This window comes from Ceratotherium simum, chromosome 35 (genome assembly GCF_057802395.1).
Source record: "Ceratotherium simum simum isolate JZ-2026a chromosome 35, ASM5780239v1, whole genome shotgun sequence".
NCBI lineage: Eukaryota > Metazoa > Chordata > Mammalia > Perissodactyla > Rhinocerotidae > Ceratotherium > Ceratotherium simum.
In genome coordinates this window covers 10,057,850-10,083,016 of record NC_141934.1, presented here as the reverse complement: position 1 = coordinate 10,083,016, position 25,167 = coordinate 10,057,850, and the positions used below count along the sequence as shown (strand labels likewise).

The 25,167-nt window shown below is 37.1% G+C and overlaps 1 protein-coding gene across 1 annotated transcript in view; it reads right to left on the bottom strand.

Moving 5' to 3' along the window:
- Positions 1–3,633: 3,633 nt before the first annotated feature.
- Positions 3,634–25,167, bottom strand: part of LOC147912451 (tetratricopeptide repeat protein 28-like) — a 177,980-nt gene continuing 156,446 nt past the window's right edge. The window contains exon 3 of the mRNA XM_087424021.1: positions 3,634–4,072. Within this exon, the coding sequence (XP_087280147.1) occupies positions 3,983–4,072 (90 nt within the window). The 3' untranslated portion in view covers positions 3,634–3,982. The remainder of the gene's footprint in view (positions 4,073–25,167) is intronic.

The following is a 25,167-nucleotide window of genomic DNA, read 5'->3' as shown; positions in this document are numbered from 1 at the left end:
TGTGTATTCTACTGTTTTGGGGGAGAATTTATATACATATACACACACACATACACACACACACACACATATATATCACATTATAGATATATATATGACATATATATCTATTAAGTACATCTGGTCTAGTGTTTCAATTAAGTCCACTGTTTTGTTGTTGATTTTCTGTCTGGATGATCTATCCATTGACATAAGTGGGGTGTTCAAGTCCCCTACTATTATTGTGTTGCTGGCAATTTCTCCCTTTTGGTCTGTTAATAGGTGCTTTATATACTTTGGTGCTCCTGTCTTAGGTGTATATATATATATTAATAAGTGTTATGTCTTCTTGTTGGAATGTCTCTTTTACCATTATATAACGCCTATCTTTGTCTCTTGTTATCTTTTTTATCTTGAAGTCTGTTTTGTCTGATACAAGTATGGCTACACCACTTTCTTTTGCTTGCCATTTGCTTGGAGCATCATCTTTCATCCTTTCACTCTGAGCCTCTGTTTGTCTTTAGAGCCTTCTAAGGAGATGTGTTTCCTGGAGGCAGCATATTGTTGGGTCTTGCTTTTTAATCCATCTAGCCACTCTGTGTCTTTTGATTGGAGAATTCAATCCATTTACATTTAGAGTGATTATTGATATATGAGGACTTAATACTGCCATTTTCTCTTGTTTTCCAGTTGTCCTATATTTCCATTGTTTCTTTTTCCTTGTATTTCTGTCTGCCATTTCAGTTTGGTGGTTTTCTGTGATGTTTCTCTGTATTTTCTCTTTATTTATGCTTTGTGACTCTGCTCTGAATTTTTGTTTTGTGGTTACCATGAGGTTTATATAAAAGATCTCATAGAGGAGATAGTCTTTTTTCTGATAGCCTCTTATCTCCACTAGCCTATGCAGGTTCCATTCCTTTCCTCTTCCCATTCTATGCTTTTGTTATCACAAAGTCTTCTTTTTGGGGTTGTGAGTTTGTAAGGAAATTGTATTGGTTATAGTTATTTTTGATGCTTTCTTTCCCTGTATCTTTTATGTTATAATTAAGTGTTTACTAACCTATTCTGAGATAGGGCTGCAATTTTCTTATTTTGTCTATTTATCTCCTTGCTCAAGGTGTTGTAAACCTTCGCTTTTTAGCTTCAGATAGGAGAGCTCCTTTCAACATTTCTTGGAAGGCAGGTCTAGTGGCGATGAACTCCCTCAGCTTTTGTTTGTCTGGGAAAGCTTTTATTTCTCTGTCATTTCTGAAGGATAATTTCACCGGATAGAGTATTCTCGGCTGATAGTTTTTGTCTTTCAGTATTTTGAATATATCATTCCACTCTCTCCTAGCCTGTAGGGTTTCTGCTGAGAAACCTGCTGAAGGCCTGTAGGTTATTTTCATCTGCCTTGCTGCCCCTAATATTTTTTCTTTTCTTATTTTTATTGAGGTAACACTGGATTATTACATTATATAAATTTCAGGTGTATATCATTATATTTTGATTTCTGTGTAGATTACATCATGTTTACCACCCAAAGACTAAGTGCAAGCCATCACCATATACATGTGCCTAATCATCCCTTTCATCCTCTTCCCTCCCCACTTCCCCTCTGGTAACCACCAATCCAATCTCTGTCTCTATGTGTTTGTTTGTTATTGTTGTTATCTTCTATTTATGAGTGAGATCATACGGTATTTGACTTTTTCCCTTATACTTATTTTGCTTAGCATAATACCCTCAAAGTCCATCTATGTTGTCACAAATGGCCAGATTTCATCCTTTTATATGGCTGAGTAGTATTCCATTGTATATATATACCACTTTTTTATCCATTCGTCCTTGATGGGCACCTAGGTTGCTTCCAAGTCTTGGCTATTGTGAATAATGCTGCAATGAACACAGGGGTGCATGTATCTTTATACATTCATGTTTTCACGTTCTTCGGATAAACACCCAGCAGTGGAATTGCTGGATCGTATAGTAGTTCTATTCTTAATTTTTTGAGGACTCTCCATACTGTTTTCCATAGTGGCTGCACCAGTTTGCACTCCCACCAGCCATGTATGTGAGTTCCCTTTTCTCCACATCCTCTCCAGCACTTGCTATTTCCTGTCTTGGCTATAATATTTTTCCTTTGTCATTGACTTTTGACAGTTTTAATATTATATGCCTTGGAGAAGGTCTTTTTGTACCGAGGTAATTTTAGCTTCATGTACTTGCAAGTCCAGTTCCTTTTCCAGGTTTGGGAAGTTCTCCGCTATTATTTCTTTGAATAAGCTCTCTGCTCCTTCATCCTCTCTTCTCCTGGGATGCCTATAATCCTTATGTTACTTTTCCTAGTTGAGTCAGATATTTCTCAAAGAATTTCTTCATTTTTTAAAAATCTTTTTTTTTTTTTTTTTAAAGATTTTATTTATTCACTTTTTTCCCCCCAAAGCCCCAGCAGACAGTTGCATGTCATAGGTTCACATCCTTCTAGTTGCTGTACGTGGGACTCAGCCTCGCGCTGGACGGAGAAGCGGTGCCCCGGGGCGCGCCCAGGATCCGAACCCGGGCTGCCAGCATCAGAGCGCGCGCACTTAACCGCTAAGCCACGGAGCCGGCCCCATTTTTTAAAAATCTTAGTTCTCTCTTCCACCTGACTCCTTTCTAGGATTCTATCCTCAAGCTCACTAATTCTCTCCTCCATATGGCCTGCTCTATTTTTAATGATTTCTACCTTATTTTTCATCTCATTTATTGTGTTCTTCATCTCCAGAATTTGTTTGTTTTTTTTTTCCAGAGTTTCAATCTCTTTGGTGAAGTACTCCTTCTGTTCATTAATTTTATTCCTGAGCTCACTGAACTGTCTTGCTGAGTTTTCTTGTAACTCCCTGAGTTTCTTTATGACAGCTATTTTGAATTCTCTGTTAGTTAGATTGTAATCTTCTGTGACTTCAAGTTTGGTTTCTGGAGAGCTGTCCTTCTCCTTTTGTTCTGCCATGTTCCTGTAGTTCTTCATGGTGTTTGATGAACTGATCCTCTACCAGTGCATTTGTGGTAGTAACCACCTTTCTTATTTGGGTACGGCTTTGGTTACTTTGATTCTGTGCTGCTTCTGGTTGTATTTGAGAGCCTGCACTTTCCACCCTCTACTGCTTCTGCCAAGGGCATCATCAGTGCTCTCCTTGTGCCACTTGTGCCTCCAGGGTTGCTGGTGCCTTCTCTTTAGTCTCAAGTGTCGCCACCGGGGCCACCAGGCTGCAAGCACTTCTACTGCTTCCAGGGTCACCTGGGTCTTGTGTTCCTCCACTGGCTCTCTGCAGGTTCTCCATGGGCTAGGATGCTGCTGCCCTGTGCACCACCTGTACTGCTGCTCCTGGGTTGTCTGGGGCACTGGTTGCACTGCTGCTGGAGGTGCTGGGTTCATGGGTGTCTCTGTCGCTGCCAGGAGCCTGGCGACCCAGGGAATTGTATGCAGCCCCTGCTGCTGGTGGAGCTGGTGTCAGGGATGCTGCCACTGGGGGCTGGGTCACTGATTCAGCTGTGGTTCCTAAAGCCTCTGGTCACAGGTTCCACCTGCCACTGCTAGGGGGGAGCAGGGGCTAAGCAGGGAGAGGTTTTTGCTGTTGCTCACTATGCAGCCTCTGGTCTCTGGCGCTAGCCAGTGTGTTTTGAAAACTCAGGTTAGAGCGCCACCCCCCCCCCCGCCCCCAGCCATGAAAATCTAAGTTTTCTATACTATCCACACTGTTGGAAAGACCTGGCCACTGCTGGGGAAGGGGGTGTGCACACTGGATCTGCTGGGAGATGGGCAGGGAGTAACCCAATCCACCTTCTCCGTCCCTGCTGGGGCCACTCACGGTAGAGCAGGCTGAGTGTGCTGGGAGATGGGCAGGGAGCAAATCATGCCTGTTTTCTCTCTGGCATGTGGGCCAGTGTGGGGATCCATGCCCTGGATGGCTGCTGCCACAGGAGGGGGGAGGGGGCTGCTCCTCTAGTTCCACTGCCTTCTAGGGGTCCCGTCTACCCACCTTCAGCTGTATAGATGCTTGGATCTCTTATGCATCCTGTTGTGCTGGGTAGGGAATCCTCTGCTGGTCAATGAATATCCAATTGGTTGTAACTTAGAGGGGAGAGACAAAGGGAACAACTCACACTGTCATGATGCTGACATCACTCCTCAAAGTCATGTCTTTATAGAAGGGATAAACGGGCCTAGAGTAAAATATACTCTAAACTCACCCTAACAAAGCTTAAAAACAAAACTCGAAAGAGGCAAACTTAATCTACAAGCAACAACTATCTGCCAGAACAAAGTTCAACACTCTTTGCTGAACAACATACGCTGAAATTTCTCCCAGACTGGTAAATTATATAGCAGCAAAATTATACATGCTCTGTGAGCAAGGCTACCTGGTAGAGAGAAGTAACAAGATTGTAGCCCAAAATATTAGAGTCCATTGATCTGACTTATATGAGAAAATATGTAACACAGTCATAGCATTCTTATGATAGAAGATTAATTGCTTGCTAAAGAGATGACAATGAAAATATTTCCAGGTTAGCACCCATGTACTTTAATAAGTGTCACTGGAAAACGATTGAATGCTGGACTTTCTCATTGAGTCCTAGATCTTGTTGGGTTTATTAACCTTCCTAAAGAAATCTTGAGGGCCGGCGCCGTGGCTTAGCGGTTAAGTGCACGCGCTCTGCTGCTGGCGGCCCGGGTTTGGATCCCGGGCGCGCACTGACGCACCATTTCTCCGGCCATGCTGGGGCCGCGTCCCACATACAGCAGCTGGAGGGATGTGCAGCTATGACATACAACAATCTACTGGGGCTTTGGAGGGAAAAAATAAATAAATAAAATCTTTAAAAAAAAAAAAAGAACTCTTGAGTGTGCAATGCTAGTAATTGTGTGTGTGTGTTTTAATATATAACTTTTACTTAAGAAAGATGTTTGAACTAGAGGCTTACTTACTTGTGTTTTTTTAACCAAAAGAGGCTATGTTTCTCTATCATTAAAAGAAACATAGGAAAAGTGGATCTCTTCCCAATCTCAGGGCAGAAATAGGCTATGAGAAAAGGAAATCAGTAGAGATAAAATATTATTCTTGAGGTCCATTTGAAGCCCCTCTAATCATTTGTTGCCTAACTCTATAATTATAAATTTATAAGCAACAAAATGGATTATATTCACAAAACTGGCACTTTTTAATGGTGGTTCTTCAGCTGCCTGGTATCTAAACTTCCATCCTCTGTTTTGGGGGAATTCCCCGTTACCTGAGTCTTCTCTCATGACAGAAACCAACAACGTTAGATAATTACTTTCCCCTACCTTCTGATAGCTAGCATGAAGAACAATGCCTAGGCTTGGTTCTTTGCCAGAAATTTGAATGTGAAGCAAGTGACACAAAGAATAGTGACAGAGAATTTACTCTGGCAGTAGCCACAGCAACATCCAATAACTATGGTCATCAGTGCCAGTGGAGCTCATTGTGACATCCAGCACCCAGCTCCAACAGTGGTGGCTCCAGCTCTGGCACCTATGGTACAACAGTTGCTGTGCCAGTCTTATTTTATCTCAATTAATGGCATCTCTATTCATCCAGCAGCTCAGACTTTAATTACCTTTGATTCCTCTCCTTTCCTCACCTTCAACATCTAGTCCATTAGCAAGTCCTCAGCTCTCTATCTCAAATTCTAATCCAAATCCTGCCGCTTCTCATCACCTCTACCCCTTCTTCTTTAGTCACAGATGTCATTAATATCAACTAGACTACTACAGTAGCTTCAACTTTGCTTCCTGTGATTCAGTCTCTCCGTGTAGCCAGGATGATCTTTCTATCATGCAAATCAGATCATCCATTTCACCTGTTTAAAACCCATTTAAGGCTTCCCTTTGCACAAAGAATAAAATACAAAGCCTCTACCACGGCCTACAAGGCCCTACATGATCTAGCCTCTACCTTTCACCCTCATCTCTTACCATACTTTCCCTTAACTGTGCTGAGGTCAGACCTGCCTTCTTATGCTTCCTTCATGACCTTGACAGTTACAGTTATGTCTGCCTGGAATTCTCTTCCTCCAGAATAGGTATTTTCTTCTCAATATTCAAATTTCTTTTCAAATAGCAAGGCCTCAGGAAAGCCTCCTGACCAAAATTCACTCCCCTCCCCACATTCACTATATATTCTATTACTTTGCTTTGTTTTCTTCAAACTACATATTACAATTTGAAATTACATTATTTACTTATTTGATCTCTATGTCAACCAACAGACAATAAGTTCTATGCAGTGGTTATCTGTATTGTACACCACTATAAGTCCAGTACTTTCACAGTTCCCAGCACATATCAGGTACTCAAATATTCATTGAATGAATGAGTGAATTTAATGTTGGTCATATAAGATTAAATACGTAGAATTTTCTTTTGCAATAAAATTTTCAGCATGGTATTCATTTATCAAGGGATACTCGTAAATAGATTCGGTTCTGAAAGATACACTCTCCCAAGTAACACAAAAAGGGGCCACTCCCCTTAAATCAGTACTACATCCAGGCCTAAGTCTAAAGATGTTCAGTTGAAAGAAACATAAGTTTCTGAAAAATAAGCAATAATTATTCTGAAAAATAATTATTGTCCAATAATGTTTTTTATTGCAAGAACTCCAGTACTATCACTTTCTATTTTTATTTGTATTAGGGGGAATCTTACATTACCCCAAAATTGGTAGGTAAAATGATCTTTAGATAGTTTAATAAATAAATTGAAAACACTTTGAAATCCTTAGATGAAGTACAAATCACTTGTCAAAAGTACAATCTCATTTGTCAAAACATGAAAATGAAAAAAGGGAAGACAGAAATAACAGGCTCAGAGCTGCCAAACTGACAGGCTGTCTTAAGTGAGATAGTCAAAACATTCATATGCTAATTTTTAAAGTGCTGTCTATCTGGCCATACATATAAAAACATAAGAGGGCTTTTTCTTCCTATTTCAAAAGTATATGAATGGGTCAGACAGTGGACACTCTGATTACCAAATTAAGCAACAGCAATTAAGATCATAAAGAATTTTCTATTTAAGTTCTGAATGCACATGTAAGACAACTACTAACTGACCTGTATGGGAGATAATTCAGAAGATCCAACCTCCACAAAATACTCTTAGTACTTATCAATTATACCATCTAACAAAATTACTGGCAGTTTTCTGCATATAGCACATAGTACAAAGATAACTTTCCATGTTAGCAGCTCAGGTTAACTACATACTGTAAATGGCAAAAATCAAATAGCAAAAAACTACCGAAATAGGGTGAAAGATTTAACTGAAATGTACAAATATTATTTTTATTTTCCTTTTTTTATTTAGCATTGTAAAGGGTTTTCTTGTTCACATTTCTCCCAAGCATTCCTCCCTCTTGCAACACTAATAATTCTAAACGAAAGAACATCTCCTTGAAATGTTTCCCTCATTGGGTTGATGAATTTGCCATCAAATCTACACTTTCATGTATCATCCCACTTCCTAGGATGTGAAATCCAGTCTAGCAATAAAACTGAGGTTTTGCTCAAATTATTTGCTTTGATAGGAATGCTGGTGTTTCCAGACTTGGATTCAGATATTCTGCTGCTAAAAAAGAAAGTGAACACATGTTGAATGATTCCATTTATGTGAAATGTACAGAAGAGGCAAATCCATAGAGACAAAAAGTAAATTAGTGGTTGCCAGGGACTAGGGGATGGGAGAAATGAAGAATGGCTGAAAATGGGTACAGGTTTCTTTTGAGGGAGATAAAAATCTTCTGGAGTTGGATAGTGGTTGCACAACTTTGTGAATACATGAAAAACCACTGAATTGCACACTTTAAAAGGGTGAATTTTATGGTATGTGAATTATATCGCAATAAAGCTGTTATAAAAAAAAATGTGGTCAGCTTTCCCCAATTCACAAAAACATTAAGTTAATATATAATTCTCTCTTCTTAAAACTTTTTCCTCTCATAAATTTTTTAAATCTTTGGCATGAGCTATGACTTATCTTCCAGCACCAGACAACAAAAATAAACAATTAGCAAACTAACGTCAGCATGAAAAGCTGAGAAAACAGATCAACATTTCTAGTTGAATGGGTTAGTTTATTCATGGACATGTGCTGATGATATAAATTTACTGTAAGTATGTACCACAGAATCAATGTCTATAATTATCATTGTCTATAGCGCATTTGAAATTTATAATAAAATGTCAATATTTCATAGCATTCTACTAAGAACATCGTGGCTCTATATGGTGTCTTATTAGACACGTTAGAGCCAATGAAACAGAACAAAGCTTAATAAGGCCAAATAAACATGAAACTAATCTCTATCTTTGTAACAACATATGCTAGCATAACATATCTTATCCATGACTACAAACTCAAAAAAACCAACAACCTGTGCACAAACCTTTTCTCAACACCCTCCCCCCCAAAAAAGTAGGTGAAAAGGTTGTTTCTTATAATCCTCACCAATTTTAGCACCACCACTTTAAAGATAAAATTTGAAAATTCCAATCCTAAAACATAGTGACTATTCTATGTGTCAAAAGCAGTTCCAAGTTCAAAAAAAACCTCCAGGCCGGCCCCATGGCCTAGTGGTTAAATTCGGCACGCCCCACTTCGCTGGCCCAGGTTCAGTTCCCAGGCGCAGACCTACACCACTTGTCAGCGGCCATGCTGTGGTGTGGTGACAACCCACATACAAAATAGAGGAAGACTGGCAACAGATGTTAGCTCAGGGTGACTCTTCCTCAGCAAAAAGAAAACAAACAAAAACCCTCTGCTTCCTAAAGCATAGTCATACCTTAATGACAAGTAACAGTCACAATTTTCGCATCTGAAAATCCAAAACTCACGTTGTCCATCGAAATTTCTAGCTTCTTATAATAGCTATTCTTATGTATGAGTTTTAAATTGTTATAATAATCAAATCAAATAGTATCATACCGTTTTAATGATTGCCTTTTTATTTTATTTTACTTTATTTATTTTTTGTGTGTGAGGAAGATTGGCTCTGGGCTAACATCTGTTGCCAATCATCCTCTTTTTGCTGAGGAAGATCTGCTCTGAGCTAACATCTGTGCCCATCTTCCTCTATTTTGTATGTGAGATGCCGCCACAGCTTGGCTTGATAAGCGGTGTGCATCAGTCCGCACATGTGATTCAAACCTGCGAACCCTGGGCCGCCGAAGTGGAGCACACAAACTTAACCACTAGCCACTGGGACAGCCCCATATTATTGCCTTTTTAAAAGCATGCGTTATTATATTGTAGGATTAATCTCCTTTCATTAGCTTTAGTTTTTCAAAATAATCTTTTGTATTCTAATCTATTCATTCTTCCACATAAATTTCAAATCATGTCAAATTTCAAGAAAAATTTAGTTATTTTTACTGTTTTCATTATATAAAATCATACATAGTTCTTATTTACATTATTCTTAAGTAATTTTTGCTCTGATAAATGTGCCTCTTTTTTCCATTATACTTTCTAACTTAGGTGGAATGCTAAATGGAATATTACTTATTTAATTGAACTCTTATTTTTTCTAGTATCTTAGTCAACCTATTTGGATTTTCTAGGTATAAAAGTTTTACTTCAAAAAGCCTAGAATACAATTCAAAATAATAATAAAATATATCTAAGTGAATAAGAAATCCATGTTTGAGGAGTTCTAGAGATATGAAAATAAATAAAACAAACAAGGTAACAAATTCATCCAAATGGAAATACAAAATCTAAAAAAGTAGATTTTAGTTTGAAAGTAGTATGGACCTCATTTCAAATTTATATCTAAAAACCACTCTGAAATGGGTGAGAAAATTTGAAAAATTCAGATGTACCTAAACTTGTTTTTCAATAACTTTCTTGATAATCTCCACTGAAATAGAGGTTCTAATACAAACCAGGATTTGATAAAGACAGAAATATCAAAAGATATGTTCCTGAATAAAAGGCTTAATCTTCTTTTTAAAGTCAGTTTCTGAAAGGCAGTATTAAGATATTTACCAGAATAATAGTGTATTCTAGTTTTATCAGATCATTAACGTATCACGCATCCCAGTAAAAGATTATTGAACACATATCCAAAGCCCAAAAGGTCTCCTAGCTGTAGGCAGGTGTGTATGTGCATATGTGTGGGTGTGGGTGTGGGTGTGAGTGTGTGTTTTGACAGAGGGGGTAGGAGTGGTAAGTGGTTTGGTTTGGGAGTTTTATATGCCTACTCCAAAGATCCTAATCTTTTTTCTAATCGAGAGCCTAAAGAAGGTGAATAGAATCTGACAGAAACTGCCTTGCTCTCTAACCTTTCTCTCAAAACAGGGTCAAAGTGCCACCTGCTTCCCTCTTCCAAGTCAGGCCCATCCATACTCCAAGACTGGTTCCTGCTTTTTTGGGGAAAGTGTATATTAGCCGTCTCTTTTCTTTCTTGTTACTGCTATTGCTCCGTATTAACAATGCAATTATCTTGCCTTTGTCCTCAGTCTCCTGAGTCCTGATTCCTTGGTGCCCATACCTTATCAAAGTTTTTTATTCCTTGTCTCTGAATACCCAGAAATCTGAACCAATGCCTGGCTCTTGCCCTCAAGAACACCTTGACACTTGACCTACTATCTGGCTCTTATCTTTGGTATGTGTCTATTCTGGATTGTTCTCCGCTCTCAAATACCCAGGCTTGGCTGTAACTATCAGTTCCAAGGCTGTCCTTTTAGAAAATGTTGCTTGTCCTGAGGAGGAAGACTGTGGAGGTGGAAGAATATGTTCATTGAGGAAAAGGGTTAAATACAAAGAAATATACATTTAAAAATGGTTATGATGGTAAATTTTATGTTACATATATTTTACCACAATAAAAAAAAATTGAAAATAAAACAAATAACAGAAGTGAACCTCAGAGTCTATAATAAAAGAATAGATATTTGCTTAGACTCTAAAAGGAGAAGCAACTAGGATTATCAGGATAAAAGCTGAATAAATGAAAGAAGCCAGGTCAGAGTTGAAGTATACTAACGTGAAGGTTTTAGTATTAGGATGTTTGAGTCCAGAGATAAAGTCATAGGCCAAGGCCGATTATGGTGAAATGCTTTTTTGTTTAACTAGTGTTAATTATAAAGTTAAAATATATTGTGGTAAAAATGCAAATAGATAGAAGAGTATAAAATAAAAATTTAAACTCGTCCTCCCCATCACTTCCTGAACTCTTCTATGCATATAGAAACATTTTTCCCAACTTATATGAGATAATATTTTACATATGGATCTACAACTTGCTTTTCCACCCAAAAGAATAGGTAGCACATCTCATGAGCTACCTCCTCTAACTTTAAATGGCTATATTATATTCAAAATACAATAACTTAATTGACCTATCGGTAGGATCTATTTACCTAAGGTCTGCCTCTTCAAGAGTATCTGGCACACTCTCATGCTTGTTCCTCATTGTGGCCTCCTTGTCTATTGTCATTATTTCATTTTCTACAGTAGTTATCTTCCAATTGCCTAAAACTTTGTTAAAAGCAGGATCTCTATAATTTCATCTTTATATCTCCACTACCTGCAATGGTACCTAGTATACAGTAATACTAAATAATTTGTTGAATGAATGAATGATCATTGACTTATCTAAAGATAAATAGCTAATAAGTGGCAGAAATAGCATTAAAATTCTCAATCTAGCTCTCTCTTTCCATTGGACTATATGGTTCTACTGAGTCTATCTTAAAAACTGATAAAGAAAATACCCTGTTACCTATAATACCAAATACAATTTTTCCCTTTGGTTTTTGAGGTCCTCCAAAATCTGGGCCCACCCTCTCTCACCAACCCTATCCTCCCTGACTCTAAAATCAGGTCACCTTAGTCCATAAAAAGTAGTCTCTTCTCTGTCCTTTCCATCAGTTATGCTGACTCCCATCCACGTCATGGCTTAATCTGTTGCCCCATTCTAGAACTCCCTCCCTTTTCATGTCCTGCCACGCTAATCACAGCCATCATTCACCATGCAGCTTGTCTCAAAATCTTCTCTTCTCTAAACTTATGTTATAATTATACTTAGAGTATATAGTTTAGTATTAGTTGTTCTCTGATAGTTCCATATTAGTTAGTATTTCCTCTCCTATCATCTCTTGAAAGTAGAAACTATATTTTAACAATAATATAATAGCTACAATTTATTAAGCAACTGTGATAGGTTGTATTATTTGTTCAAAATAGTCACTGCTCTTCTCTACCTGGCCCATCCAAAAAGAATCCTTCTTTTTGAGATGAGTATACTTCCTGCTCCAGTGATGTCAGGCTTGGAGATACGACGAGCTTTGGCCAACAGAATGTGAGTAGAAGTGGCATATACTGCATCTGAACAGAATTTTAAGAGCTATCACATGGTTCCATCATGCTTCTTTTTCCTCTGCCAAGAGACTGGCATGTCTCAGACAGGGGCTCAGCCCAGTCTGGGTCCTAAAAGAAAAAAGTTGTGGAGCAGGCCTGCAATTGACCTGCAGCCAATGTAAATAAGCAATGAGAGTAAGAACTAAACTTTTGTACTTGCAAGCCACTGAGATTGGGGAATTGTTACCCCAGCATAATATAGCATAAGCTAATACCCCCAAATAATACTCCTCCTGCTGTTGCTTTTCCCCATCCCTACCTTTCCAGTTTATACAATAACAACAACAACAACATCAGAAATTCCAAGAAGTTACCTGGGGAGTCCTATGGCTTTCTCTACCCCTAGCCAAAGTTGGGCTAGGGGCTTCCAAGAAAATTAATCCTTAAGATTGAGAGTACCCATAGTAAGAGAAGACTGACATCTCATTCCCCATTTGGATAATCAGTTAGACCAGCTGTTCTGACATGTTATAACACAGATCAGTGAGCCCCAGCAGGCCCAAGAATTTATATGTCTAACAAATTTCCAGATGATGCTGATGCTCCTGGTCTAGGGGCCACACTTTGAGAACTACTAGGCCAAACAATGAATAGTTGATCTGCCCTGTTAATTTGAGAGAACTAACAGAAAGGGGGCAAAGGCAGAATGGCATAAATTCCCATCATTTGGCATGACAAAGACGCAAAAGTTTCCAAAATTCAGATACCAGAGAAGATGGCTTGGGACATCTTGCTGGTATCCCACCCAAGAGGACTGCCTGGAGGCAAAGGCATTCCAGCAACAAGAGGTTTTAGAGTGTACCACTAGAGGTGGACACAGAGAGAGGTTAGAAGAAACAGAACTGGAACTTAGTCTCTCATATTAAAAAACTGCAATGGAGAAGCTCATAAAGGGTCCTCCAATATATTCATACACGTGCTTCCATAGGAGAACTAGCATTTGGACACCTGCCAATGTTAACCAGAGAAACTGCAACAATCGACAGTGAGTAAGCTACAATTGCATCAGTCAAGTGAGAAACATTTAACCCTTTCCATCTCCTTCCTTCTAATACACCAGAAGAGCTAGCCACCCAGAAGAGATGGGGAAGAAAAGTTTTCCTGATGAAGCCTAGGCCACTGGCTCTGGAGAAAGGGGAAGGGAAGAACTTTAAATTGATGTAATATTGGAGTTTTAAATTAGAACAGAGTGAATTTTTTAATACCCAAAAGCACACAGAAAGTTATGGAATCTGGAATCTGCCCAGAAAGAGAGATTTGGCAGAGCATGGTTGAAGGAAGTGATTGTAGGAAAATAAAGCCATGTCATGTTTGTACCCCCATAAGATTGGTGAGGAAGCCAGATGCTAATTTATCATATCGGCATCTTTGTTTTCCTGATTACATGCATATATTTTGTAATCTCTTGATGATGCTTACTTTTCAATTTTCTTTAGGAAAGGTTTTTCCTATCTATGAAAAAGACTAAATTAGAGCATGATGAGATTCTATTGGTCTTCATTTGCTCACTTCAGAAGGGAAAAAATCCTCAGACTTGTATCTTCTTTAGAACAGAATTTAAAATGAAATACCCTCTTTCTCTCTCAGTATCAGGACTTGTATTTTATCTCTACTTTTTCTACTATCTCTAAGTTTCCCTGCTGTTATCACTTCATTTTCAATATTGGAAGAGATGATACTTACCCAGTGTTGACCCTCCCAGGATGTTTACATCCACCTAACTCAACTACAGCATTCTTCACTGCTTTAATATCCTCTTCCAGAACAGAAGGAAGACTATCACTTGGAAGTCATTTATATCAAGCCAAATTTCACCTCACAAAAGAATCTGAAATGACCTGATATTGTGGTCTTTTATAAACTTCACCCCAGACGCTTTCCATTTTATAAACTCCCCCAAAACTTCAATTTCTTACTGCATTTCTGCACCTCTGTGTCCAATGACCATATATAATAAGCAGAACTATAAAACATCATAGATTTACACTTTCTGGTTACAGACTTAGGTTTATAGACTCTGGTTTTGCTGATTTGGGAGAAAACTATTTTCTTCAGCTGTCTTCCTGAAATACAATTATTAGAGTGAACTCTACATATAGGAAAATTGTAGGAATACAATAGGTTAGACATAGATAATGAGAAGGGAACTGGAAGCTAAATTTTAATTTTTAAAAATATATATCTAAATTCTAGAAATTGTCAATTCTCCAACTTCAAAATAGGCACAAAATAAGTCTTATCTTGGCATGATTATATTAGGGTTAGATTTAGTTCCAGGTACTAGATAACTCAAAATAACAGTGGCTTAACTAAGAGAAGTTTAATTTTCTCTAATATAAACAAAATCCACAGACCAAAGTCCAAGGCTGATATATCATCTCCTCTATCATCAAGGATCCATTCTCCAATCTCGCCTCCCCCCATCTTTAACACATAGCTTTCAACTATAGTCCGAATAGCTACTTAAGCAATAGCAATCATATCCACATTCTAGCCAGTTGGAAGGAGAAAGACAGGAAGAAAAGCACATCCCTCTCTATAATGATATGTTCTAGAAATTTTACTTGACACTTCTGATTACATGCCACTGGCCAGAATTTAGTTTTATGAATAGTACACCCTAACTATGAGATTGGGAAAGGTAGCCTTTATCCTGGGTGGCCAAAGATCCAGTTAATAATTGTAGAGTTTATTGCTACGGAAGAAAAGGAAGTGAATATTGGGAAACAGCAATTTCCACCATAGTGATGATCACATTTCATTGTTTCTGAGCACCAGGATTTAAGCTGTGACCTCAAGCGAGTCAATTTATATTTTCTCACTCAAAATTCTTCCAACTCTTGGCATGAAGAATATCAACTAGAAAAATACAGAGAGTACAAACTTTCAGTTATAATATGAATAAGTTCTTGGGATCTAATGTACAGCATGATGAGTATAGTCAATAATATTGTATTACATACTTGAAAGCTGCTATAAGAGTAGATCTTAAATGTTCTCACAACAAAAAACGGCAATTATGTGACATGATAGAGATGTTTGCTAAAGCTACGGTGGTAATAATTTTGCAATATGTGTCTTACATAATGTTATAAGTCAATCATATCTCAATGAAGCTGGGGGGATAAAAAGAAAGAAAAAAGCCAGAAAATATAGAGTTTTACTGAGAATGCCAAGACATTCTTAACTTAGAGACAGCAGTAAATTTACTAAGGATTTTAGGCAGCATTTGAGCAGTAAAAGGAAATAACACAATGCTGAGTGGACGCTTTCTGTTTCAGCATTCAAAACAATGCTGAGGGATGCTTTCCCCTTGAGATCCTTCCTCCGTGCTGCAGGTATAGACATCAAAAAATTCCACTGTAAAGCATTAATGCTGTGTAAAAGATGGTGTACCAAACAAAAGTAATAAATCTAAAGAAATCATACAGAGTACCAAAAATGTGAAATGTGATTTGGCACTAAGACTAGCAAAGAGCAGCACAGTGAGTGATTAATCCTGCACGGTCACATTTACATCTCTAATTTGCTCATATAAATGCATTAAGCCAGATGGTTTCAGAGACTGGCACTCTGCATATACTCCTGGGTCAGCACCCACATCTTCTGTACTTTATAGGTGCCCAGACTTTGGCAGTACCCACCCCTTAGCCTTCATTAGTTTACTAGCATAACCCCCTTATTCTTATTTTTCCCCACTTCCCATTATCAGAATTCTCACATCCAATATACCTATGCCAACATCTGCTCTAACGTTGCTAATTAATATATTAGGAAGACATGAAGAGGCAGCTATTACTTTAACTTAGAACACATTAGGAAGACAGTTTTGAAAATGGACACTTTTATTCTATTTGTGAAAAATTAGCACCCTCTACCAAAAATGATTATTTTCTGTTTCACCACCTCCACACTCCCAAAATGTAAACTCCATGAGGCAGGGGACTTCCTATCTTGCTCACTTCTGATTTCTTACCACCTAGTATATATCTGGCTCATTGTAGGTGCTCAAAGAATAAAGGAAGAAATCAAACCACAGCTGACTGAACTGAGTTTCAAATGCACAAGTTGAGGCAATGTATGTGGCCTAAGTACAAGGGAGAAGAAACACCTTTGAGATGTCTTCACAGAACCACAACCAAAAGGAGTACTCAATGCAGAGTGGCAAGCTGACCCAATTAGATTGTCTCACTTTCAAATACACAGACAGACAAATAGTAGACGGAATGAGGAGAGCCACTCTGGCTTAGGTTGTTAAACTTTACAAGCAGGCTGGTTTCTCCATAACAACCACTGCATTTCCAGTGTTTGCATCGTGAGTAAAACTCCATTAGGGTGACTTTCAGTGCTATGCACAAATATCCTCACAATAAACTCTCATACAAAAGGTCATAACTGCTTCTTTTCTTTGACCATAAAGACCTATCTAATCACAAGAGGATGGCAAATCTGACCTTAACATGATTTTACACCAGTGATCACTGCTGTTGCATCTAAGAATTTCCATTCTAGTAGGCTGCTCTGATTACCTCATTTGGAATAAAACCTCTAATGCCTTAAGTATTAGAGCTGATGAATCATAATTAATTAATAAACATTTTCAAAGGACAGTAGGTAACAGGTGATCATCAGAATCTCAAAGCTTAAAATGACAAGTGTGTAAATTCCCACTGACACTAACCTAAAAATAATCACCTTGTTCTCCCTCCCCATTCTCCCCCACCCCCATACCCGACAACCCCAGTCTCTTCATCTTGGGCATTCTGCCATCCAATCTCAATTTCTCTCTTCCTTTCCCTTTCTCCTCTTTTCCTCCACACTCATTCCAATCTCTCGTCTTATCTTCTCTTTCTTCCCTTCCCCTCCAAGCTTCCATTAAAAGGAACTCATTCATATTTTAAAATATTTATTGAATAATATAAGAACTGAAAAATAAAACTATAAAAAGATACTGTTTTTACCTATCAGACTGAGCATCTCATTCCAGGGAAAGAGAAAAAGGCAAGAAGCAAGCTCATATTACAGAAGATGAGGCAAAGCCAAATGGGGGTTATCAATATGCAGATTTTATAAGTCTCCAGATGTGAACTGTCAGTCACAATGATTATCACAGCAATTTCACAAAGGCTATATATGAGAAACAAGAGTGCTGCTACAAGCATTCGTTCTAAAAGCACTTGTTTAATGAGTTGAGAAATTTTTGCAAACATATCCAACAATTTTCTTTCTCATGTTTTTCAGACACTTGTGTCTCATGTAACTAAGCTATACATAGATCCTAAGCTTTTATGCCAACTATTGTGCCATAAAACTAAAATTTTACACTTGTGACCTCACCATCAACTTTCTGGCAATAATATCAGGTCACAGACTCTACAGAAAGACTTAGGAATATAAACTCAGTAGGAATCTTGAAATGTTCAGAAAATTAATTAGTATTTGGCATGGTGTTTAAAAAGCCTTTCATTCTGGTTCTGTCAAAAGCAGTCTGGCACATTTCTCCAGCATACTAACAATCTGATGATTGGTAAACCAATGTTTTATTTAGGTCCTTTCTACAGTTCTTCAGCGTTTCATTTGCATACATACATAAGAACCAAGTCAAAAGCTGAGTTTCTAGACAAGGAAAGAGCTTTTCATTCGTGGATTAGCCTACTTTTAATGCTTTTTTATGCTTTTACACTGTTCCTATCAAATGAGACAATGGTGAGAATAGTTAGGGAGGAAAGCAAACCAAGAAAGAGAAAATGAAGTCAAGTGTTCACAGCTGCAAAAACAGAAGTTACCTTGCAAATTTTCTTATTGTATTTTCAAAATCATTAATTTGAAAGAATAATCACTCCTGACTACATGTTGGGTCCCATTTTTTTAAAGAGCTTTACACACCAGAGAGATAGCTTGATCATCCTCATTCTACAAATGGATAAACTGAGGATTATTGAGGTTAAATAAATGGTTTCTCCAAGGTCACACAACCAACAAATTGCAGAGAAGGATGCAAGTTCAGGTCTGATTCCAAAACCCTGTGCCCGTAATCACTATGATACTCTGTTATTCTATTCTTTGTTATATATTGCATTACATCTATAAAATGTACCCAACATAAAAATCTAGCTATCTCAAGACAGGTACTTTTAAAAGAATGAAATGTTTCTTTTACTTTTATTTCTGTCACTTATATGACAGGTGACATACCACAGAAATTTTGTTTGTTCATTATTAATTTTCATAGAAAATCAGTTACAACCTACATTTGAGAGTAACCTTACGCTTACCACTTAGATATTCCCCCCATTTTGAAAGTTGCATGTAATAAAGAAACCATTGCTAATAATTAAACACATGAGAACATAAACAGAAAAGAGAACATGGGTAAATTAAGGGGAAAAAAAGCACTTTGTGATTACAGAATATACACAAAAGGCAATATTTTAGTACGGAAAACACCAAGTCTGGACACTTGGTTATAATTTACAATAATCCAAATTTATCTAGATTCTGATCAGCAAAACGCAGCAAGTCTGCATGTGACAGACAATCATTGTGGAGCCCAACAAAGCTACAGAATGAAACTAAGTGAAAGGATGGGAAGAGGAAACTTGTTCTATGTATTTGGAATAAGGGCGAGCTTTTCTAGCTGCTGGGGTAAAATGAGTGGATTCAAATGTTGAGACAGAATTTGGATTAATTTCTTCATACTGTTCTCCTCCTTCATTCCCTTAGCAAGGAAGATCATGTCAGTCCACAGTGATACTTCTAGCCAATTAAAGGGTGGTTTGGGGCTGCAGTGCTGCCACTGCACCTCCAAGCTGGAAAGATTTCAGCTATAACGGAGGATCCACAATAAGGATCAAGTAAGGAAGAGCAGGTAAAATGAGCTCTGTCATACAGGCAGGCAGTCTCATGGGAAGGAAAGAGCCAAAGAATTAGCATTTCTGAACTTGACAAGTGAATGTCACAGTTACAGTGACTCTGTATGCACCAGCAATCTTATTCTGCTCTGTCCCTCATGTTACATCAGTTTTTAGGAACTATTTCTAAGTGTGCTCCACATCTATCAAGTATTTTCCTGCTTCCATATAAATCAAAAACTTATGTAGAATTTTAGTCTAATCATTGCTTGTTCCCACTCTCCCATTTTGCTCAGATTGCAGAACTAGTAATTGGCAGTTTTATACACAATACTCTACACACAGCAGGCACTCAAAACAAACTGACCACATTCATTATTCAGTAAGCAAGCAAGTATCTTTAAAAATAATTTACTGAGGAAATTCACATAACATAAAATTAACCATTTTAAAGTGAACAATTCAGTGGCATTTAGTACTTGCACAATGTTGTGCAACCACCACCTCTATCTAGTTCCAAAATACAACCACTTGAAAGTACAACACCATACCCATTGAGCAGTTTCTCCCCATCCTCCCTCTCCTTCAGCCCCTGGAAACGATCAACCTGTATTTGTCTCTATGCATTTATCTATTCTGAACATTTTATATAAATGGAATAATATAAAAGGTCACTGTGACCTTTTGCATCTAGCTTTTTGCACTTAGCATAATGTTTTTGAGGTTCATCCATGTTGTAGTATGCATCAGATCTTCATTTTTTTCGTGGCTGAATAATGTTTCATTGAATGAATGTACTACAATTTGTTTATCCATTCATCCACTGATGGACATTTTCACCTACTGACTACTATGAATAGTGCTGCTATGAATGTGTGTGTACATGTATTTATTTGAGTACTTGTTTTCAATCCTTTTGAGTATATACCTAGGAGTGAAATTGCAGTCATAACGGTAATTCTACATTTAACTTTTTGATAAACTGCGAAACTGTTTTCCACAGCCAAGTAAGCATTCCTGAGCACCAACCAAGTACCAGATAAAGTCTCTGCTCTCATGAAGTTTACATTCTAGTAAGAAAGAAAAATAATAAACAAGTTAATCACTGATTATATATGTAAATGTATAACATCAATGTCATGTCAGATGGCAGTAAGTGATATGAAAAAATTAAGCAGAGTAGGGTACAGAGAGTTATGGGAGGGTACTATTTTATATAGAGTGGTCAGGAAAGGCCTCTCTGATAAATAAACAACATGAAAGGAGATCATTAAATACTTTTAGACACCTCAACAGTCAGTGAAACATTATTTTTTATGAAACATTATTTCTTTTTTTTTTTTGCATATACAAATCTGAGTTTTTATTATAAATTAATGGTTGAACAGGTATGATTAAATGTCTTACGTGCACATTTTTTCTCTTTCTTACTTTTTCTGTCAACATATAATATTTAATTAGTTTAATCCATTAAATTTGTTTCTGATGTTGGTGACTACTTCAATAACTTGGAGCAATATTCGACGATTTAAAATGTACAATACATATCTTGAAAACAATTTACACATGTATTGGGCCAATTTCCCAGTGAAAAACCAATCTAGTAACATAATTAAGTCCAAGGATTAATTTATATGTCAAATATGTCAATTTTGCAGAAACCTCCATTCAAATATATTATTTTGGAGGAAAATTTAGTGGAGGTTTTAAGAGAGATGAACACTTTGCAATGCTGTTATGTAAACTAAATCTATAAAGTAGAAATATTAAATGTCTCCCTATAATGGGAATTTGTAAATTCAGCCGTATTTTGCAGTATAAGACGTGAATCATTATTTCTTATATGACATTTTTCCAAAGTACTTTCATCTTTTCGGCTTGATAATGTTCCCTTTGTGACTTTTTTCTGAATGTCAATTCAGACTAGTAACTTTATATAAAGATTCTTACTATTTATTTTGTACAACACGAAATAAAACTCATCTGGTGAATTTTGTTCATCACCAGTATGCCCTGTGGCAACAAACCTACATTTCTGATATGATTACAGTTAGAGGTAATCATCAAATAAAATGTTGTGGAATGTCAGGTCTCTATAATCTCAAATCATCAATTTCTCAAAAGAATGTAACTAGCAAATTATGAATAACTCAGTTAAAGTATTAAACTCCAAATGTGGGGCAAATACACTTGGCTAAGGGTTAGGAACCACAGTTCTACTTCCTGCTCTACCATCTTGGGCAAGTCAGTTACCTTTTCTGGATCTCAATTTTCAGAAAGTGTGGGGGCTGGAGGGAGGAGAGGGGATGCCTAAGGTCCCTTCCAGTCTAAAGTTTAAGAAACACATTTTGAGTAGTACATGTGGAAGCCTCTAAGAGGTAGCTCAAGGAACCCAAACATAGCTGTGATGACATAGTGCCTTGGCTGTCTTTAAGTCAATTTAGTTGAGTGAAAAAATAGCTATCTATAATCCTACTTTAGAGAATAGCCCCAGTTTAAACAGATGAAGTGAGAAATCAGAAGTTTACACTCCAAACCAAGGATCGCCATCTAAATTGCTAAGGAACTCTAAGATCAACATAATATATATTGAAGGGTAGTAATATACAAAAAGAATTATAAGCTCAGCACAGAATATCAGAAAGCTCTCTTTTGAGTTCCTATACATGCCTGGTATAATTAGGCAAAATATACATAATATATATCATATATATGTATATGAATATATAGAGAGAAATAAATATCCAGTATGTTAAGCATCCTTATTCCCATTTTACATGAGAAACTAAGAGAGATAAAGTAAATGTTAAAGATCACACAGATACACATAGTAAAAGTGGGATTCTAACCCACGTAGGACTGAATAAATCCAAGTCCACTACGATAGTGAAAAATCTTAACAATATTACTAAAGATACCATTCTTCACTCAAGTTCTTAACATTTTATTTATATAAATAAACCCAAGACGTAAACAAAACCCAAAATCTTGGCTAAAATCAAATCAACTTTCTTAAGTTTCTTCATCTAAAACTTGTCTATGTTATTTCTTCAATCTAAACTCACAACTATCTTATCAACTATTTAATTGACTTTTCTTTTTTTTCACAAACATATCATTTAGAACAAAATTCTCCATTGCAGAAATATACTAGGTCTTAACATATTTTCAACCTACACTCTCTCCACAGGTGATTTCATTCAGTCCTATCATCTATATGCTTATGACTCTCAAATTATATCTTGAGCCTTAACCTCTCTACTGAGGTGCGGACTCCTATATCCAATTGCCTCCAAAACGTTTGCAGTTAGATGTTTCAGAGCATCTCAACTTTAACAAAGATAAGATACAATTTCATATTTTCCTTGCCATATCTGTTCCTTTTCCAGTCTGCCTATTACAATAAGTAGCACCTCTATCCAACTGATCACTCAAGGCTAAAACTTAGGATTCATCCTTGATTCTTATCTTTCCCTCCTCCCCATATCCATCCTATCACCTAGTCCTACCAGCTCTGCAACCAAAAAATATTTGGAATCTGTCCTTGTCTCTCCTTCTCTGTTGTTCAAGTCATCACCATCACTTTTAAACTACTGCAATAGGACTCACCTCCCAACTGATATCCCTTCCTGACCTATAATTGACAGGTCCTATATGACCTATAATACAGCAGCTACAGTAATCTTTTTAAATCACTGATCAGATGATGGCACTTCCAAGCTTAAAACTCTCCAATGGGTTTTCCACTACACTTAAATAAAATCCAAACGTTTTGCCATATCCTACTACAAAACCCCACAGTCTGGTATCTACCAAACTCCCTGACACCATTTCCTATCATAACTCTTCACTCTCTGCGCTCCAGTGCACTGGTCTTTCTGTACCTCAACTACACTAAGTTCATTTCTGTCTCAGGGTCTTTTTATTTGTTGTTTCCTCTATCAGGAATCTTTGTCCTCAAATCTTTATGTAGCTAAGTCTATCTTGTCATTCAAGTCTCAGTTTAAATGTTACTTCCTCATGAAACCAAATCACTCTCTGCCTCATCAAACACTTTATTTTCTTTAGAGCATTATCACTATCTGGAATGATTTTTCTAGTGTATTTATCACTAGCTTCCTCCCACAAAAATGTAAGTTCTTTGAGAGCAAAAATCTGGTTTGTTTTGTTTATTGTTGTATCCCAAGTACCTAAAAAAATCCCTATTGCATAGCAGACACTTGATAAATATTTATTAAATTAATGAATAAATGGGGGCAGGCAGGTGGCCTAGCGGTAAAGTTCACGCACTCCACTCTGGCGGCCTGGGGTTTGTGGGTTCTGATACTGGGCACAGACCAACGCACTGCTTGTCAAGCCATGCTGTGGCGGCGTCCCATATAAAGTAGAGGAAGATGGGCACGGATGTTAGCCCAGGGCCAATCTTCCTCAGCAAAAAGAGGAAGATTGGCAACGGATGTTAGCTCAGGGCTAGTCTTTCTCACACAAAAAAAGTTAAGCAACACAGGAATCTATGGATATAGTATTTTTTTACAAATCTAAATTATTACTAGAACATCTCCTACCAATTTGAGGACAGAATCTATGTCTAATTCATCTTTCAATCTCCAGAGAACTTCTACAGTACCTTGTATATTGTAGGTGCTCAAAAAATAATGATTAAAATTAATGAAGGAAACTTTGTTCTAAAGTGTTTAAAATATGCTTAATTATATATACTTATATTAATATTTATTAAGCATTTAGTATGTACCAGATCCTACTCTAAATGCTTTATGTATTATCTCATTTGACACTCCTAACAACTCAATGAGGTAAGAAATATCATTATTCACATTTTACAGATGTAGGATCTAAACAAAAAGAGCTTAAGTAACTCGCCCAATGTAACACAACTAGTAAGTAGCAGAGCTGAAATTTGAACCTAGACATTCCTCCTCAAGGCAAGTATCCCTATTAGCTAAACGAATATTCTAAGAAAGAGCTTGCCATTTTACCCATTTGAACTCATGACTTTTCAGAGAATTTGAGGTTCTTCTAAACTTAAGTAAGCGAAAAGTTTATTTAGGTCATAGCTGTGACATAATCCTACTTAATCATTACTTGGTATCAGAACAGGGTAACCTGCTAGAATAGTTTTCTCTGCTATGGGGTCCCGGGCAATGCCAGAAGGATCTTTGAGCAATGGAAGAACTGTACAGCATAAACTTAATTCATAATCACTAGAGGGAGAAATTGAGTTTATAGCTTACTATTAAGTACATGATCCAATATGAAATTTAACAGGGTACTGAAGAAGTGTGAAAAATTTTGAAATGTTTCACTAAACACATACAAAAAAGTAACATGAAATATACTACTTCACAACAGGATTGGTAAATAGTTAATATGAGGTTATATTTTTTTCATAATATATAATTCAACTTTAAAAAGGCTGATAAGTAATAGCCTTTTGTCCTCGGTCTTCAAAAGCTCTGCTATAATCAGCACACATTATCCCCAAAGTTTTATTAAAAACTTTATGATTCCAGCACTTCAGAATGTCAAACTTAGTTGTAAAAACAGGCATACCCCATGGTTTGTCATTTTCAATATTTGGAGCTCCTCCGATCCCTCCATGGAAGCCTTAGAGGTAGACAACCTCAAAAATGTTCCCTATACTCATGCTTTAAGTCTCACTCTATAATTATCCTCTTCCCCTGCTCCAGGTCCTCTACCAAAGATCTCTCCCATGTATACTAACTCATGATAGACTGGGGCCAGAAAGGAAAACCCTCCATAACTCCAACCCCAAAACAACATCAAATGACAAAACTATATAGATTTGCATCAAAATAATTCAATGAAAGTATAAATAAGAGGTGTAAGTAAGCAAAAGGTGAACTGAAAAAAATAGCAGACCAACCTCACAACTATTCTCTGAAATCTGAA